Here is a 20,194-nt window from a genome sequence, read left to right as displayed (position 1 = left end):
TCTCTCCCTCTGGAATTCTTATTCACTAGATTTCTGCTCCCATTATAATTTTTTCCCCTCTGATTTTCTGTCTGAGGGTGGGTGGCATTGTACTGCCTGAGGGATTTTCTCAGTTGTTTATTCTAACACATCTTTTACAACTTTTTTTTTTTTAATTTTGTTATCAAATATTTTTAATATCTCCTACTTGGACCATTTTCAAAGCATCCTGTTTGTGTTTTATAGATGCATCATTTTCTCTATTTCTTTGAGGATATTAATTATAGTTTTTTTGTAGCTCTGTTTTTATACGTATTCTTATCTGTGCAATTTCTGTTTCCTCCAGGTGCCTGTTTCCTGCTTGTTTTGGTCTGTTTTGCATCTAAACTTTTAAGCTTTATAAACCATCTTCTAAACTGTCTTCAAATGTCTGCTGATCTTTTGCTGTGTATTGTTAAAGAATGAGGGACTCTAACGCTTATTGGAAATTGCATGGGAAATGTTTATCAAGAGCTGAGTTTACAGGAGAGTGATTGGCTGGAGTCTTGACAGTTTTATTGAAAGTTTCCTGGATGTCAGTAAAATAGCTCTTTTATTTGGGGCTGTTAGTGTTTCCAGAGAATAATCTCTACACTGAATATATATAATTGAATGTCTTCCTGTTACCTGAAGTGATATCACAATATTGTTTTTGATTGACCAAAGCAGGGAAAGTTCTCCAGTTCAACATATTCACCAGTACCACTATCTTTTCAGTTTCCTGAGCTCAACACCTGGAGCTTATTTTTATTTAATAACCTATACACGTCCTTTATGATGTGCCGATATTCTGGTTCTCTCTTCTTGTTACTGCCTCAACATTTTTACTCTTTATTCCAATTTCTACTCTCGTGTGGGCTCTTATCACCTTACTTCAATTCTTTTACCCATCACAGTAAATTCAGTCCCTCATCTTTCAAGTCTATAGTACAAATACCTACTGGAAAAAAATCACTCCTCAAACATCTTTTTATGATAATTTATCTGAATTTGACAAAAAAAAATCGTACACAGTCAAACTCTCTGCTTTGCTTTCAAGATTGTCCCCACCCATTCATCAGTCTCTTATATAACTTCTTTACTTCCGTTAAATGTAATTTCTTTTCTGTGTTCAACCAAAACATGGCCATTCTTACTTCCCTCTTATTCCCATCTGTCTCTCCTCCCACACAAGCTGTTCCACACCTTTTGTGTTTTAACTTCTGGGTTGTCTAGTCTCTGTCAAAATACAGCTAAACTTCCATTTGTCTCTGGGGATTTTCTCGTATGTCATAGTTGACTATTCATTCCTCTACTGGCTGTTTCTCACAAATTTTGTATTCAGTTCTTCAGTGGGGTTGAAAATTCCTGTAGTGATTCACTTTGTATCACTTATTTTAAGTCAACCTGTGGCCCACAAGTCTGTACAAAAAGAGCACTTAGTGAGTTATTCTTTACATACCATGCATCCAGTAAACACACTAGATAAAATAACAGGACTCTTAAGTTGTACTCTCTTGTTTATGATATTTTGTGTATTTTAAATTCATACTCTGTACATTCTTTTAGTATTTCATCTGCCTTTGTTATTGTGTCCCCTCTATAAAGAGCAGGCTCCTTCATTGTGGAGAATGTCTGTCTCCTTTTTCCTTTATTAACCCCTATTATATCAGGAACAGTATTTGATAAATAGCATATTAGCAATTCCTTTTTTGGCTCAATGACTGTATGTTACATTATCTAAATTTTTACAAATATGACTTAAAATTTTACATGGCATTTCAACTGTCACCTCTAAACTGTAGAAGTTCCACAAAATACTATAAAGTAGTTACAAACTTTAATTTCCTAGAAATTGTATTTTATATGAAAAGATCTTAATTGGCATTCTGACTGGCATGGCTTTTGAGGCTAAATTTACCAGTTCTCTGTCCACTGCGTGCATAAAGTAAGCAGTAAGGCGCCCTTTATGGACTGCGACTGCAGCCCACAAATGCTCTCTCTGTTCACAAGCCCTAGCATCCCAAAGTACACTTCCTGAGTAAGCCAAAGAGATAAAATGTATTAGCAAAGACCTATCTTGCATTATAACATGCTAGAACTATAAGGAATGGTAGGATTATGCTAGCATTTTGGAAACTGAGGTCCACACTCATGTGGGTAGATAGCTCAACAAAAGCCAGGTCTCTCAACTTTTCCACTCATACTGGCTTGCCTGCCCTCTGCCAGGCTGCTGTCTATGAAATATAACATTTTCTACACCATAAAATCTTAGGCAGAGATGCAAAATGCACAGCAGGCTTTTCTTTGGACTTCTAGAAAGTAATGTCAGAAATTATGGGTGGATTCAAAGCCAGGACTTGAGTTGCTTTGTTATTTAAGATACAAATGTGGGAGTAGGGAGATACAGGCTCTGCAAGCATTTAATGATGGAAGATGTTCTAAATTACGGTAGGCAGGGAAAATGAACAAAAATGCTCTTGATGTTAAACAACACATTTTTTCTTAGTAGAGTTATATATTGTCATTAATCTTCTAACAGAAAAATTAAAATTTTCCAATTTTGATTCTTTTTCAGCTACATGTGGTCATTTGAAAAAGCTCACCTCAGCATGGTTCAGATAATCACAGGACAACTTGTTGAGTCCTTTGATGAAGAATTTAGAACTCTCTATGCCCGATCCTGTGTCCCCAGTTCATTCACTCAAGAAGAATCAGCAAGGGTGAAGCCTGGCAAAGCACTCTGGGAGAATGGCACCTACCAGCGGTCACTTTCTTCATTAGCTTCCGTTTCCAGCCAAAGAAACCTTTTTGGCAGACAAGACAAAATTCATAAACTAGAATCTGGTTACTTCAAAAACAGAGGGATATATACTCTAAATGAACATGACAAATACAGCATAAGAAATCATGGATACAAGCCTCATTTTATTCCAAACTTTAATGGTCCAAATACAGTCCGTCAGTATCAATCCAGTCAGATAAATGAAAATTGGAAGAGGCATAGTTATGCTGGGGAACAGCCAGAAACCGCACCATACCTGCTGCTTAACAGGGCTCTAAATCGAAACATTAATCCTCCAGGTAATTGGAAAAAGCCTTCAGATAGCCTCAGTGTGGCCTCCTCATCGCGAGGAGGCTACGTGAGCCACCGAAACACACCTGCACAGAGTTTTGCTGATCGGCTTGCCCAGAGAAAAACAGCAAATCTTGCAGAGAGGAACTCAAATGTGCGGAGGTCTTTTAACGGAACAGATAATCATATTCGCTTTTTGCAGCAAAGAATGCCAACCCTTGAACATACCACGAGGTCCTTCTTGCGTAACTGGAGAATTGAATCCTACTTAAATGATCATTCAGAAGCTGCACCTGACTCAAATGGATTGGCTCTAAGTGACCGGTTTGAGGGCTACGATAGTTCTGAAAATTTGAAAGCCAATGCCCATTATACTCATTCTCGGCTTCGTTCCTCTTTTGTGTTTAAACCAACTTTACCCGAACAGCAGGAAGTTAACAGTTGTACGACTAGCTCCTCAAATTCAACTGTCATTGGTTCCCAGGGAAGTGACACACCTAAGGAGGTCCCGGACACCCCTACAAGTGGACAGCACGTGACAGACAAACCCGTGCCAGAATCAAGCCCCAAGCTCCCGTTGCAGTCAGAGGCACCAAAAATGCACACCTTGCAGGTTCCCGAAAACCACTCCACAGTCTTAAATCAAACCACAAATGGGCAAACAGAGGCAAACAACTATTTATATACATCCTTGTGTGTAAATAAGCAGACAGAAAATCTAAAGAATCAACAAAATGAGAATCTGCTCAAAAGGCGAAGTTTCCCATTCTTTGACCACTCAAAAGCCAACCTAGATCATGGACATACTAAGCATTATGTATATAGTACGCTTACCAGGAATCGAGTTAGACAACCAGAAAAACCCAAAGAGGACTTGCTGAAAAGTTCTAAAAGCATGCACAACGTGACCCAGAGCATAGAAGAGGACAGGGAGGTCATAAAGAGACAGCCTCCAAGTGGCACCACGACCAAGTCAATTTCCGTTGCTGCTTTGCTTGACATGAATAAAGATGAACCTGGCAAAGAACTCACTTCAAAGAAGGAAGTTAAAGGCTCTCCGAGTTTTTTGAAAAAGGGATCTCAGAAGTTAAGGTCATTACTTAGCCTTACCCCAGAGAAGAAAGAAAATCTATCCAAAAATAAAGCACCTGCCTTTTATAGAATGTGTAGTAGTTCTGTCACTTTAGTTTCTGAGGCTGAAGAGAATCAAAAACCAAAAAAATCAGAACCAAAAATTGATTCATCTCCTAGAAGAAAGCGTTCTTCGTCATCAAATTCTCAAGGCAGTATTCACAAGAGTAAGGAAGATGTAACTGTTAGCTCATCTCAGGGGATAAATTCTCCATCTGATGAAAGTAGCAAAATAATACCTGCTCCGGGTCCAGTTGAAAACAAGTTCTTGGAAAGAGCAGGAGATGTTTCTGCCCCGAGATTTAACACTGAACAGATCCAATACCGAGATTCAAAGGAGATTAATACAGTTCTTGCTCCTGAAAGAAAACCAGCTTCTTCTCCACGGCCAAAGCCCAATGAGCTTCTAAGATCTCATTCAACTGACAGGCGCATTTACAGTCGTTTTGAGCCATTTTATAAGATTGAAAGCTCTATTCAGCCAGCAAGCAACGTACCAAATACTGGTGTGCACCGCCCAGAAATAAAATCCACAACCATGGGCAATAGTTATGGCAGGTCCAGCCCGATGCTTAATTACAACACTGGTGTTTATCACTCATACCAGCCAAATGAAAACAAGTTCCGAGGATTTATGCAGAAGTTTGGAAACTTTATACACAAAAATAAATGAAATACTATAATTTCAAATAGTTTTTAAAATACAAATGACTATAGCTATAAGCATTTGTCCAAAGAACTTTGTGGACAGTTTTTGTAACATGCCAATAGATTTCTGTAGGGAGAGAGTTTGGGGTATGATGTATGTTTACCAGTGTACTAATATACAGTAAAGTTGTTCTGTGTGATAAAGTTAGTTGTGCTTAATTACAGTGTAGATGAAATGTCTCTATACACATGATTTTTAAATGGTAATGGTAAATAGAATGTAAATTGTCTTCTTCAGACTGAAGATCTTCTTAAGTCTCAAATAGAAACTTTAGTGGAGAGATGGCGTATGGATTTTAAGCATTCATTCCAAAGTCTTTCCTTTTAAAAAAGGATCCTAATACTATCAGTGGCCCTTTATAATATATCTTTATGGGTTTTCATATTTCCAAATTATGAGAAAAATAGGACAAAGCCTTTTTGGGTTTTAATTACCTTTAAACTCTACAGGACAACTTGTTATATTTTATTAATTTTCCTGTGGAGCATATACAACTGGTCGGGCAGCAACAGTACAATTTAAACTATGTAGCTCAGCACATCTTTCATTTTGAGGTGTTTGCAAAGTATCAGCCTCATGTGGTACATGGTAGGAATTTCTTTTCCTCATTTTGTGAAAATCTTTCCACTCTGGACTAGAGGACCCCATGCTGCCCTCACCGGTCAGCTGCTGAACTTATATAGTCATTCCTTCCTTGAAACTTAGAGCAACCAGCAGATATTTGAGAAACCTGAATTATACCTCTCCTCTAAGATAAAAAAGCTTTTAGAAATGTAAACTTCTGCATAAATTTTTATCTTAGAGCAGTCCAACAATGCTTAGGTGTTTTGCTTGCAAAAGTTCTTGCTCTTTTTTATGCTGTGCCAAATGCAGTGTGAGTGCATAGTGTTTTCATGAAAGTACCATGATGGACATGAGAAGTGGTATCTGGCCTCATTCTTTCATGACCAGAGAGCCTGGTTGAAAGTTTTAAATCTTTCCTATCTTAACTGGATCATCCTCAAGTATTTAGATCATAAGATACTCTTTGCCTTTCTTAAAGTAATGAAATTAAAGCCCCACATCCATTAAAGAGACTTTAACTTGGCTGCACTTCATCCACAAAGGACAGAATTCAAGAAACAACACACCATTTGAGAAGTGTGAGGTATTTCTGTAACTCTTTAAATATATTAACACCTTCTAAGTTGTAATATGGGGCAGTATGTTGTTTTAAAAATTCAAGATTCAGTCAAATAATATCTATTAAGTTAAAATGAGAGTATTAAAATATCAGTCATTAAGATAATTGTCCATAGTGTTTAAAAAACACGATGAGAACATGACAAGAGAAAACATGACAGTAGGGAAAAGAAAATCTAACATTTAGTGAGCCCTTGTATGGACCAGGTCTTGAGCTAGAACCTAAAGTTCCCACAAGAATTATTTTGTGGGTACCCTTGTCCTCATTATTTGTAGATGATGATTGAGGTGATAAATGAGACTTTGAGACTCAGGTAATGCTCCAAGTCACATAACAAATAAGTAATTGTACTAACGTGTCTGTAACATTGTCACACCCCATTACCTCCCGAATGTGTTCAATATCTGCCTCGCCCAAACTGTTGAGAATTAAATGAGAGAATATTTACATTTTGTGACTCAACGGTAATCAGCCAAGAAAGCTTTAGTTGAATTCCACCAGACAACAAGGACACGCGGGGCTCAAAATAATCATAGGTAGGTGAGGTAGGGAATGAAATTGACATTACTTTCTGATTGTAACTTACCAGGACAGTTTTAATTGCTAGGCCACCATTTTGATCTTGTGCTGGTTGCCCTGTGACAATGAAAAGGGAAAGGAAACAAGTTTAACTTGTGTCTGTGCTAGGCTAAGCAGTCCCTTAGGAAGCTAGGCAGGGGATGGAACTCAATGTTAAATATATTACCTTGTTAAGTATTCACAATAATGCTGTAAAGTAAATAGTTCCTTTTTGCAAATGAGAAAACTAACCCTTCGAGAAGTTACATAACTTTCCAAGAGTCACATGGCTCTGCATCAGTAGAACTGGGTTTGAACGCAGAATCAGGTTTGAACGCAAAAGCCTGTACTTTTAATACTACACCACACCATACCTTGCTGGTTTCTACTCCATTATGATGGAGGCAACTTTTCTGAATGTTGTCTCTCTCTTTTGCTCTGTCTCTACCAGAATATACCAGAAATACTGCAGTAACCTAAGCCGTTTATGGCATTGTATAAACACAAATCCAGAATATGGACCCAGTTTAACATTATTCATAAAAGCAGGTTTTACAACTCCCATTATAACAGGGAATTCCCAATTACTGCAACATGGGATTTTATTGTTTTGGAAAGCTGCATGTATTCGATTGGAAATTTTGCAGACTTTCTAATGAGGTAATAGCATACAAATAAAACTTTGAGAGAGAACAGTTATTCTTCACAGGAAAAGTAACCATTTGATCTACAAAAGTTTTGCGTTTAAAGAAAAATAACTGTTGGAATGGGCATTGGCTTATAATCTGATAAGGAAATTGTATAATCTTTATATATTAGTATCAAATTATTAAAAAGCATTAGAATTGGAGTCCAATGAATGCAAGAGATTTTTCATTTTGCTCTTAGAAAAATTCGCTTTTGTAATTCTGGACCATTGTCCTTTACCCACTTACCAAAGACAGAACCCACAGTTACCCAAACCAGATTGACTTTAATATTACCCATTCTTTGTTAGATGGGGCATTTTTCAGGCCTAAGAGGAAAATGGGCTAATTGTCTTTAGGCAGCTCTGAAATTGGAAGTCCTAAAATGTAGAGCAAGATAACTTTGAAGGTGAAATTACATAAACTAGTTTTAATCATTTTTAATTACAAGCAAAAGTCTTGCCTTTTTGTGCAGCAACTGCCATTTCTGGAAACAGGTCGCTTTTATTTATTTTTTATTATTTTTTAAATTTTATTTTATTATGTTAGTCACCTACAATACATCATTAGTTTTTGATGTGCTGATCCACGATTCATTATTTTCATGTAACACCCAGTGCTCCATGCTTTTAAATAATAGCTCCTGAATTCCTCCTCTCCTCATGGCATTGAGAAGTGCAGGAGGCTTTGTTTCATTGGCCTATGACTGGTAGCTTTGACTTTTGCACAGATTTATTCTCCTCTGCCGTTTGTCTTTATTTTCCTTTATTTATTTTTCCCTCCAGAAACATCTGTATGTCAGAATCTAGGTGTAGTAACTTTCCAAAGTTTCTGTGGCTGAGAAATTCCTCAGGGGTGAACGCTGAGCAAGCACATAATACTTCAAATAATTTGCTCAGAGTTTAAGTTCTCAACAGACACTTCTAAACTTCATGGATTTAATCCTTTCAAGCAAAATACTTCCCTTTTCTCCCCATATTAATATTGGTGGAAAGATAATGGCACTTAGATGTACTTTCATAGTAAAGATGGGTAAGGTGGTTTTACTCTCTACATAGTACATTTAGTGTGTAAGCAGAAACTCAAGAAAATAGGTATGAATTCAAAGTAGTTCTTGGCAGATATCTTCAGAATAGTTTAAGTGCCTGTATCCTGAACACGCTGGTGTCTCTCTATTATAATGATTGGGATTAGCCATAATTCTAATGTGGCGTATCGAGTAATGGGTATATATTGGCAATCTACTTTTATGGAAGCAAATATCTTGTTTAATCAAGATGACATCTAGAGTAATCCAGATAAGCAAGGAAGAAGTTGAACTCTGGCTACATTCAACTTTAACTTTACTCAAGATTATCCAGTTATTCACCTATTATTCCAAAGATATTTGTCATGAAAGACAAATATGATGTAATATGACTATGGCTGAGGAATATAAAGTAGAATCATTGTTTCACATTAACCATGTGTCATACTGTTTAAAAAAAATGTTTATTTTAATATTTAGTTTGGTTCTAGAATATTTAAAATGAAAAAGATGAAATTATAAACCAGAGTCCATTTTTATATACATAAATGTTATCAAAGAAATATTCTTCCTAAGTAGCTTGGTTTCAGATCTAATAAATGAATATTAAATAATTTTGTACAAACATCAATGTAAGTTGTTTTTTATCTTCATACCCTGCTTTTCTCCACTTAAACACATGCTTTTACTTAGTTTTATATCATTTATATTTGTGCACGTTTTTAAATATTTATGAATTTTGAAATATCTTAAACACGTCATTTTATTTTTGGTTAGCAGTTATATTTCATACAATAATTTATCCATATTTGATACCCAGTGACAATACTCTTCCCTTAAACAACGATATCCTATACACTCTATTTCTATTGCTACTGTAACATATAGTTATTTTAAATAACTTGAGACTTTGAAAAATACAGGCAATTTTGCTAAAAACTTGATAACTGAATTTTGTATAACTTTGTAGCATTTAGTTTGAATAAATATTCTAAAGGTGCATTTGTAGTAGATCAATTAGTGACATTAAATAACCTAGAGTCTGAAAGTTATTTAAAATTCAAAAGGCATTTTTCCTAGGGAAAAAAAAAAACAACCTGTCCCTTCTATCACAGATTATGATGTAGTTGAAATACTGTGTATTGGGAATTAAATAGTATCATTTTAAAGGCAAATGTGATTTTTAAGTAGATAAGTATAATTTTCAGTAAAAACCTTGATTTTTTTTTCCATTTACTGTAAATACGGATGTTTAAGAAAACCCTAGTTCAATGGGCTAGTAAGGAAAATAAGTAAGGTTTTGCTTTTGTGACCATACCTAAAAGAAACGCCTAACTAGGCTCTGTTATTTAAGGAGTCAAAGACCAACCTGAGGTAACTGGGTTTAAGATGAGAGGGGATTGAAAGGAGTAAGCGTATGTCCTGCCTGTGGGAAAGAATTACATGAGGTGAAATTACCTGAGCTGAAAGCAGTAAGAAACTGAAGTAAGAGACATATAGATGAAAAATATGTCAAATTGGACAATTCTCCCATAATCTGTTTCAACAGTCTGGCTCATTTTTTTTGGGGGGGGGGGTGGTCACACATCTGCCTTTATTGTGAGCAGCAGGTAGGACACTTCCAACAATAGTAAAAAAATTAATTTACAAAAGCAGGGATTCAGTGAAGCCACCTGGTTGGAACCCTGGGAAGCTCATACATAGATGCAACCCAGAGCAACAGGAAGAGGATTCCAAAGCCCATGAAGAGTGAGGCCACCAAGGAGATGAGGAGCTCTTTGTAGATATCCCGAGTGCACGTGTCGATATCCTCATAAATAAAGAACTAGGCAGTGAAGAACATGCCAATGATCAACAGCACCACAGTCAGATGGGGGAAGACAGCCAGGTTCACTGGGCTGGTGTATCTGTTCATGGCCTCAAGCTCCATTTTACCAGGCACAGGGTCATCCACAGCTCTGCCACTGGAATCTAACACTAATACTGGGAAACTACTTTGTTCCAAGTATATAGGTTATAGTAAACTTTTGATGTAAGGAATAAAAGAATGGGTAATCAGAAGCTGTAGCAAGTTTTCATGAGTGTTTTAAGAATAGCCCAAACTAACAGCAAAAATTTGCTACCCACAGCCTGTTTGTCCAAATTTGTGTTTTTTTGTACTCCTAGTGCCTACCAAAGTGCACAGAAGAAATGCCTGATAAATATTCTGTGTGTGAATCCAGTCATTTCCTTAACTATAGTTAGGTAAATATATATTCCAGTAATATCGATACATTAAAATGTACAGATACCTAAATAGCCATTTGTATTAAAAAAAAAAAACAAAAACATGGATGAGTTAATGCAGCAGGGGTCCTAGTATAAATTTCAGTCACATTTACCTAGGATCTTGTAGATCTTTGTAGATCCAACAGGGCTAGTCTTTGTAGATCCAACATCTTTGTAGATCCAACAGGGCTAGTCTTCTGAGGACATAATTTTTTTGAAGGAAAGAAAACCCCTGATGAAGAATTCATTCTAAAGGAAAATGGAGGAGAGCTGTTCAAATTCAGTTCAAAGATAGTTGACACATGAGGGAAGGAAGTGGTGACTGTGCGTAAGGTCATTCGGATTGTCAACCAATGTAGATCGACTCTGTGGGACTGCAGCAGAAGAATGACTTCTCTAAACTCTCCATGGACGGTGCGTGGAGAGTCAGGTGTCAGGGGCCACCACCATGGGTGTCCGCACCACGATCCTCGGCACAGCCTCCTGTGTTCAACAGCAGCCTCTGTGCTAATGTTAAAATGTTACAGCAACCAGTGCAGACTCTTCTGGGCACAAGTAGGTACATCTACCACTTTGGGTGTGAGTGGTCCTTGGCAGCATTAGCACAGAGGGCCAGAGCAGAGAAGAACAGGTGCCATGAGGAGGCCAAGCTAGCAAATCCCTCTGGGGACTCCTAGAACATATGTAGTAGGAAATGAGGAGAGGTGGACACCCCACCAGAACAGCTTTAGATGGACACTTAGTTTCCTTATTCTTGCTGAACTCCATTGGCTTGGGAAGTATGTCACATCTGTAGTAGAGCCACAAGGAAACACAAGGTGTTGTGACAAAATTCACATAATCAGTTCGACAGAAGGGTCTCTGCTATTTTGCTTGAATTAGAAAGAGGTAATGGGGGGAGAAACCAACAACCCCCAAAACAAAACAAAAACAAGAACCTTAAATCAGGGACTTATTTTAGAGAACAACTTTCAAGGTATAGCCTGACATTAACACATTCCGTCTCTAAACTTCCTTTTCACAATCTCTCTGTGTCTCAGTTATCAGGCACATTCAATTAGATTTAATAGACCACATTTTTTTTTTTTTTTTTTTAAAGATTTTATTTATTTATTTGACAGAGAGAGACACAGCGAGAGAGGGAACACAAGCAGGGGGAGTGGGAGAGGGAGAAGCGGGCTTCCCGCTGAGCAGGGAGCCCGATGCGGGGCTCGATCCCGGGACCCTGGGATCATGACCTGAGCCGAAGGCAGACGCTTAACGACTGAGCCACCCAGGCGCCCCAATAGACCACATTTTTTAAAGAAGGTTCTTTTGGGTTGTGGGAAGGGGGCATATTTTTGGTTTATTTGGTTGTTTTACAAATTAGCAAAATTTTCTTTGAGTTCACTACTAAGGCTAAATAAGTTGATAGTCATTTAATCAAGATAAGCATTCTAGCTAATAAGAGTCTGCCAGAAAGCTCAGACTTAGATGTGTTTTCATAATTGGGGTGTCAATCGAAAGAAAGCCAACCTCAAAATGGTAAATTAGCAAATGCTTTATAAGTTGTCTTACTGAGGATGAACACCCAGTAAAATCTTTCAAATTGCTTTGAAGAACTGTTCCAAAGCTTATTAGCTACAGGTTATATATACAAAATGGGGACAAGGGGATACATGTTCTCCAAATGCATGTGTGTCACAAGGTATAACTTGTAATAGTTGTAAAATTTAGGGTTTTCTGATTTCCACACAGGAGAAAGACCCTGAGGTCATCTTAATACCTTATGTTTTAATCAGAGCTGATTGTTGCATACCTCTGCTTAACTGGTTTTCTGGTTCTTCCTGTTTTTGAGATCTCCTTGAGGTCACTTGAGATATTCACAGAAGCCTGACATCAGTCACCTGCTGCAGTTTTCATGCACAGTCCCCCCTTTTGGCAAATTGCAACCTGTAGGAGACAATGGTGACCAAGTATCTCTTTGTCCCAGGGCACTAGGAAGGTAGATTCCTAGTTATTCTGATATATGAGGCAAACATGTCCTAAAAAGCATAACTATCTGTAAACCTCTAAATGTGCTAAAGTTTAAGAATTTTATAGCCTGAGGTGTTTCGTTGTGTCTAGGTATAAACTGTCAAACTTTATACAGAACTGTATATATTATTTATAGTATCCAGACATTTGACCATCATTAGCTTAGGGCAAGTCTGAGTACACCAATGCACACAACAAGAAGTTAATTTGTATAGTAAATATATTAACAGTAAAAAGGCTAATATCTTAGCTAGAAACATTAGAATAGATTTTAACCAAGAATTTCAGAACCAAGCCATTGAGCTAACATTTTCCTGAGACTGGGTGTTGGGTCACTTAAGGCTGATATTTGGTATGATTAGCTTGTTCCAGCAGAGTGGAGCCCTCTGACTTAATCTACCCTGAGAGTCGTCTACACTGTCTGGAATAGATTTTCACCAAAAGTCCTTGTGGTGTGGTTACAAAGTAACATTCTCCCCTTTTGACAAGATTTTTTTTTTTTTTCTTAGAATAACATCACCTATCAACACTGTTCCCTCTTAGCTGGAGTTTAACTGTTCTGTTCTGGACCTTAGGTAAGAAGTCTGTTTCACATCTCATGAACCAGTCCTAGTCTTGAGAACAGGTCAGTTCAGTTAAATACAGTTGTCTCGTTTCAGGAGCAGTCCTGCAGATGGTCTCTCAGAGTTAGGACTGCATTGTGCAAGCAATGTAGGTAATGAATAGAGGCATTTCTTATAGAAAGAAAAGAAAAACACGGGTTAATGGAGCAAATTATAAACTCAGTGTCTGAGTCCTGAGTACTATCGGTGAGATAATTTCTAGATGTTGGGCTCAAAGCATCTTCAGATGGAGTGAGAACAGACAGTGCAGTCTGACAGATTTTTCTGGTTCAGTTTGAGTATCTCTGGTGATCTTTCTGATTGGCCCATTTAGCAACAAATATGAAGATTGTCTAAATATGGCCACTGTGGCAATTTCTCTGAAGTTTACCTCAAGTTGTCTAGCTTCAGTCTGCAGGGCTTCAGGGAAATGGGCAGTTTAAGTTCTCAATGACTCTAAGTCAAAAGAACAGAAGAAAATTGGAAATCTTAGTTTGGAAAGTAATAGCCAGATATTTGAGGAAACCAGAGGAATTCAGGATCCAGCCCAATTTTATAGGCAAACAACAAACACTCAAAGACAATTAATCAGGACTAGAATCTAACATCCACAAAGTTGTGTTACTGAAAGAGAGTTTTTCTGAAATCACCCTTACTTTCCATCAAAGTTAGCCAGAGACTAATTTATAAAATAAGTCCAGTTTTAACAATCTTGTCCTAATTATTTACACAATGCCAGCAAGAATAGGGATTGGCCATATAGGTCCTTTCAAATCTGCTCTGCTGCAAATTTTTATCAAGAATTTTAACGGCCCCTTGAGGCTAAGAAGCCAAGCCAAATACCTGCCATCAGACTCACCTGTAATAGCTGTAGATTTGGTTACTTCCTTTCTTCTTGCAGTCCCTAAAATATTCTGAGGTTCCAAAGCCTGCCAGGAAGTGACCTTCCTTACTCACCTGGTAAGGTTCCCAGGAATCCTATAAGCAGTATCAGGCTGATTTCTCCAAGGGGCTTCACTGGCTGCATAAAATCAACCTTAGTTGCTTAAAGCTGTCTGCTCATCCCTGAGCCTATGAATGTCTCTCTCAAATACGGCATTCCAGTCAAAGCCTTGCTAATATAAGTGATGTTTCCAATGATGTCCTGTTACAAGGAGAACAGATTCTTATTGAACTTATGCAAATAATTATAACTGTCCTGGAAGTAAGAATACTTACTGAGAGTTTCCAAATTCTGGAGGGATCAGGTAGGGAGAAAGAGAAATGTTTCATATTTGTTTACAAAGGAATATTTTACCAAATTTCTCTAAGTCAAAGATAGCTTAAGAGAAAAAGTTTCCTTAAATCTGAAAGAGCAAACATTATAGAACCAGTAAATGTTTCAAACAAAAGTCATAAAAAATATAATCATCTTCCTCAGTCCATTCACTACCATGCTATTAATTCCTGCTCTGTTTGAATCCAGTATTCCCATTAGTTCTGGCAATTCTTTACCCAGTTTAGTTTTATGACCTTAAGGGTATCAGATACTTGTATTTGTCGTAAGTCCTTTCCATGAATATTCTTGAATCTGAAACATGTTTGCAAGAGCATCAGAGTAAAAACAATAATGGTAAATGACAAAAGATTCAAAAATGGCCATGGTTAAAGATCTGATGAGAGTTCATTATAAGGCAAAGTTGGTTATTTCTGAGACACACACCATTTCAATAATTAGACTTACAAGTGATAACATTATACCAAAACAAATCAAAACTTGAGAAATTTCATAGAATTTCTAGAACAATTATATTAATAGCATTCACCCATACTATATAATCTAAGAAGGTTTATCATCATTTATCTGACAATGCTTCCCATGTAGTTTAATGTACCAAATAAGACTAATTAGTCAAAAAGATGTCCTTCAAAATTTTGTGAAGGTTGTCAAAAATATCAAAGTTTTAAAGGATGTGCCTAAATAGAATTACAGAGCAAAACTTAATACTTAATAATACTTAATTATCTATTTAACCAAGGTAGCAATAAAAGATTCTAAAGGCAAATAAAGAAATTACATAGTTGTTAGCAAAACTTAGCTCTTTTAATACTGAGAAAATTCAGTTTTCTTAAGTGATCAAAGATCTCATAAATACAAAACAGAGAAACTTTTTCTAGGTGATTACATTAAAGATAAACAACCTTGTTTAAAATTTCACATTAAGAGTAGAGCAATAAGGAGGGGCGGAGCAAGATGGCGGAGGAGTAGGAGACCTGGATTTCATCTCCTCTCAGGAATTCAGCTGGATAGGGATCAAACCATTCTGAACACCTACAAACTCAACAGGAGATCGAAGAAAAGAATAGCAACAACTCTCTGAACAGAAAAGCAACCACTTTCTGGAAGGTAGGACGTGCAGAGAAGTGAATCCGAGGTGATATTCGGGAGGATAGACGGCGGGGGAGGGGCCTCCGTCGGCCGCTTCTGGCAAGTGATAGAGCCACGGAGCACAAAATCGGAACTTTTAGAAGTCTGCTCCGCTGAGGGACGTCACTCTGGTGGCTAAGTGGGGGGTGGAACCCTCGCGGGACAGTGTGGTCTCAGGACCCTCGGGGTCACAGAAAGACCGGGGGTGCCTGAGTGCGGCAGAGCTCCCAGGTATCTGAGCGGGGAAGCCGGCTGCAGAGACAGAGCCCAGGCACGGGCTCTCAGCTTGGGGTTGCCATAAACGGTGATCCGCGGCACAGTCGGGCCACTGCTCCTCCAGCAGGGACCCAACAAGAGGCAGATCCGGGGAGACTCACCTTCCTCCCCCGGGAGGAGCGGCGCGGGAGCGCACTGCGGGGATCTGCTGGGTTTGGAGACTCCACCCGGGGTCGGGTGCCAGATAGAAAGGCGCGGTCACAGGCCGGGTGAGCACGGAGTGCGGCCGGAGACCAGGGACACGGGAGTGACTGACGGCTTTTCCCTGGGGGCTCACTGAGGAGTGGGTCCCCGAGTTCTCGGCTCCTCCGAGTCAGAGATTGGGAGGCCGCCATTTTCACTCTCGTCCTCCAAAGCTGTACGGAAAGCTTGCAGGGAACAAAAGCTCCCGAGAGCAAACCCGAGCAGATTACTTAGCCCGGACTGGCAAGGGCGGGGCAATTCCGCTTGGGCAAAGACATTTGGGAACCATGGCAACAGGCCCCTCCCCCAGAAGATCAGCTAGAACAGCCAGCCAAGACCAAGTTTACCGATCAATGAGAACGGCAGAACTCCAGCGCTAGGGGAATACTGCACATAGAATTCATGGCTTTTTTACCATGATTCTTTAGTCTTTCAAAGTTAATTATTTTTTTTAACTTTTTTTTTTTTTGGAATTTTTCTTTTTCCCTTTTTCAACCAACATCTTATCAATCCCTTTTTTAAAAAACATTTTTATTTTTCATTTTTAGAGTCATATTCTATCCCTTCATAGTAGATACCCGTATTTTTGGCATATATATTTAAGATGTTCTCTCTTTAAAACTTTGAGATAGTTTCTTCTAACAGATCAAAATATACTCTAAATCTCTAGTGTATGGTTTTTTTCTACTCCCCTGCCTGATCACATTCTCTCCCTTTTTTTTTCTTTTTTTTTAAATCCTCTTCTTTCTTTTTTCAAACAACTTATCAAATCCTTTTATAAAATTTTTTATAATTTCCATCTTTACAGTCATATTCCATCCCTTCATCATGTCAACCCTTATTTTTGTACATATATAAGTTTTTATTTCTTTAAAATTTTGGGAGGCACTTTCTTTTAACAGAACAAAATACACCCAAAATCTAGTGTGTGGCAATGATCTATATACCAGCCTGATCATATTTGATCACATTCTGTTTTTTTTGTTTTGTTTTGTTCTGTTTTTGTTTGTTTTTATCTTTATCTTTTTCTTTTTCCTTTTTTTTTTTTTCTTTTTCTTTTTTCTCTCTTTCCCTTTCTTTTCCCACTGCTTCAGGTCTTTTCTGATCTGTTTAGAGTATATTTTCTGGGGACGTTGTTACCCTGCTAGCATTTTGTTCTCTCACTAATCTATTCTCCTCTGCACAAAATGACAAGACGGAAAAAATCACCTCAACAAAAAGAACAAGAGGTAGTACCGACTGCCAGGGACCTACTCAATACGGACATTAGTACGATGTCAGATCTAGAGTTCAGAATCATCACTTTAAAGATACTAGCTGGGCTTGAAAAAAGCATGGAAGTTATTAGAGAAACCCTTTCTGGAGAAGTAAAAGAACTAAAATCTAACCAAGTAGAAATCAAAAAGGCTATTAATGAGGTGCAATCAAATATGGGGGCACTAACTGCTAGGATAAATGAGGCAGAAGACAGAATCAGTGAGATAGAAGACCAAATGATGGAAAATAAAGAAGCTGAGAAAAAGAGAGATAAACAACTACTGGATCACGAGGGCAGAATTCGAGAGATAAGTGATACCATAAGACGAAACAACATTAGAATAATTGGGATCCCAGAAGAAGAAGAAAGAGAGAGAGGGGCAGAAGGTATAATGGAGCAAATTATAGCAGAGAACTTCCCTAATTTGGGGAAGGAAACAGGCATCAAAATCCAGGAAGCACAGAGAACCCCTCTCAAAATCAATAAAAATAGGTCAACACCCCGACATCTAATAGTAAAACTTACGAGTCTCAGAGACAAAGAGAAAATCCTGAAAGCAGCTCGGGAGAAGAGATCTGTAACCTACAATGGTAGAAACATTAGATTGGAAACAGACCTATCCACAGAGACCTGGCAGGCCAGAAAGGACTGGCATGATATATTCAGAGCACTAAATGAGAAAAATATGCAGCCAAGAATACTATATCCAGCTAAGCTGTCATTGAAAATTGAAGGAGAGATAAAAAGCTTCCAGGACAAACAAAAACTAAAGGAATTTGCAAACACGAAACCAGCCCTACAACAAATATTGAAAGGGGTCCTCTAAGCAAAGAGAGAGCCTAAAAGCAACATAGACCAGAAAGGAACACAGACAATATACAGTAACAGTCACCTTACAGGCAATACAATGGCACTAAATTCCTATCTTTCAATAGTTACCCTGAATGTAAATGGGCTAAATGCCCCAATCAAAAGACACAGGCTATCAGATTGGATTAAAAAACAAGACCCATCGATATGCTGTCTGCAAGAGACTCATTTTAGACCCAAAGACACCCCCAGATTTAAAGTGAGGGGGTGGAAAACCATTTACCATGCTAATGGACACCAAAAGAAAGCTGGGGTGGCAATCCTTATATCAGACAAATTAGATTTTAAACCAAAGACTGTAATAAGAGATGAGGAAGGACACTATATCCTACTTAAAGGGTCTATCCAACAAGAAGATCTAACAATTGTAAATATCTATGCCCCTAACATGGGAGCAGCCAATTATATAAGCCAATTAATAACAAAAGCAAAGAAACACATTGACAACAATACAATAATAGTGGGGGACTTTAACACCCCCCTCACTGAAATGGACAGATCGTTTAAGCAAAAGATCAAGAAGGAAATAAAGACTTAAATGACACACTGGTCCAAATGGACTTCACAGACGTATTCAGAACATTCCATCCCAAAGCAACAGAATACATATTCTTCTCTAGTGCCCATGGAACATTCTCCAGAATAGATCACATCCTAGGTCATAAATCAGGTCTCAACCAGTACCAAAAGATTGGGATCATTCCCTGCCTATTTTCAGACCACAATGCTTTGAAACTAGAACTCAATCACAAGAGGAAAGTCGGAAAGAACTCAAATACATGGCGGCTAAAGAGCATCCTACTGAAGAATGAATGGGTCAACCAGGAAATTAAAGAAGAATTAAAAAAATTCATGGAAACCAATGAAAATGAAAACACAACTATTCAAAATCTTTGGCATGCAGCAAAAGCAGTCCTAAGAGGAAAGTATATAGCAATACAAGCCTTTCTCAAGAAACAAGAACGGTCTCAAGTACACAACCTAACCCTACACCTAAAGGAGCTGGAGAAAGAACAGCAAATAAAGCCTAAACCCAGCAGGAGAAGAGAAATAATAAAGATCAGAGCAGAAATCAATGAAATAGAAACTAAAAGAACAGTAGAACAGATCAATGAAACAAGGAGCTGGTTCTTTGAAAGAATTAACAAGATTGATAAACCCCTGGCCAGACTTATCAAAAAGAAAAGAGAAAGGACCCAAATCAACAAAATCATGAATGAAAGAGGAGAGATCACAACTAACACCAAAGAAATACAAGCAATTATAAGAACATATTATGAGCAACTCTATGCCAGCAAATTAGATAACCTGGAAGAAATGGATGCATTCCTAGACTATCAACTACCAAAACTGAACCAGGAAGAAATAGAAAACCTGAACAGACCTATCACCACTAAGGAAGTTGAAGCAGTCATCAAAAATCTCCCAAAACACAAAAGCCCAGGGCCAGATGGCTTCCCAGGGGAAGTCTACCAAACATTCAAGAAGAATTAATACCTATTCTTCTGAAACTGTTCCAAAAAATAGAAATGGAAGGAAAACTTCCAAGCTCATTTTATGAGGCCAGCATTACCTTGATCCCAAAACCAGACCCCATCAAAACGGAGAATTACAGACCAATATCCCTGATGAACATGGATGCAAAAATTCTCACCAAAATACTAGCCAATAGGATCCAACAGTAGATTAAAAGGATTATTCACCACAACCAAGTGGGATTTATCCCTGGGCTGCAAGGTTGGTTCAACATCTGCAAATCAATCAACGTGATACAATACATTAACAAAAGAAAGAACAAGAATCATATGATCCTCTCAATAGATGCAGAAAAAGCATTTGACAAAGTACAGCATCCTTTCTTGATCAAAACTCTTCAGAGTATAGGCATAGAGGGTACATACCTCAACATCATAAAAGCCATCTATGAAAAACCCACAGCGAATATCA

At 38.0% G+C, this 20,194-nt stretch overlaps 1 protein-coding gene and 1 pseudogene across 1 annotated transcript in view; one reads left to right on the top strand and one right to left on the bottom strand.

The window, feature by feature from the left end:
- FAM83B (family with sequence similarity 83 member B) overlaps positions 1-4,877 on the top strand; it is a 62,960-nt gene extending 58,083 nt beyond the window's left edge. The window contains exon 4 of the mRNA XM_032410143.1: positions 2,576-4,877. Within this exon, the coding sequence (XP_032266034.1) occupies positions 2,576-4,877 (2,302 nt within the window). The remainder of the gene's footprint in view (positions 1-2,575) is intronic.
- A 5,150-nt stretch (positions 4,878-10,027) lies between these two features.
- On the bottom strand, positions 10,028-10,297 carry LOC116635780 (annotated as a pseudogene).
- Positions 10,298-20,194: the final 9,897 nt, after the last annotated feature.

Source organism: Phoca vitulina, unplaced genomic scaffold (genome assembly GCF_004348235.1).
Source record: "Phoca vitulina isolate PV1807 unplaced genomic scaffold, GSC_HSeal_1.0 scaffold11, whole genome shotgun sequence".
NCBI classification, from domain to species: Eukaryota; Metazoa; Chordata; class Mammalia; order Carnivora; family Phocidae; genus Phoca; species Phoca vitulina.
Note: the sequence above shows the minus strand (reverse complement) of the source record. Positions and strands in the feature narration are given on the sequence as shown.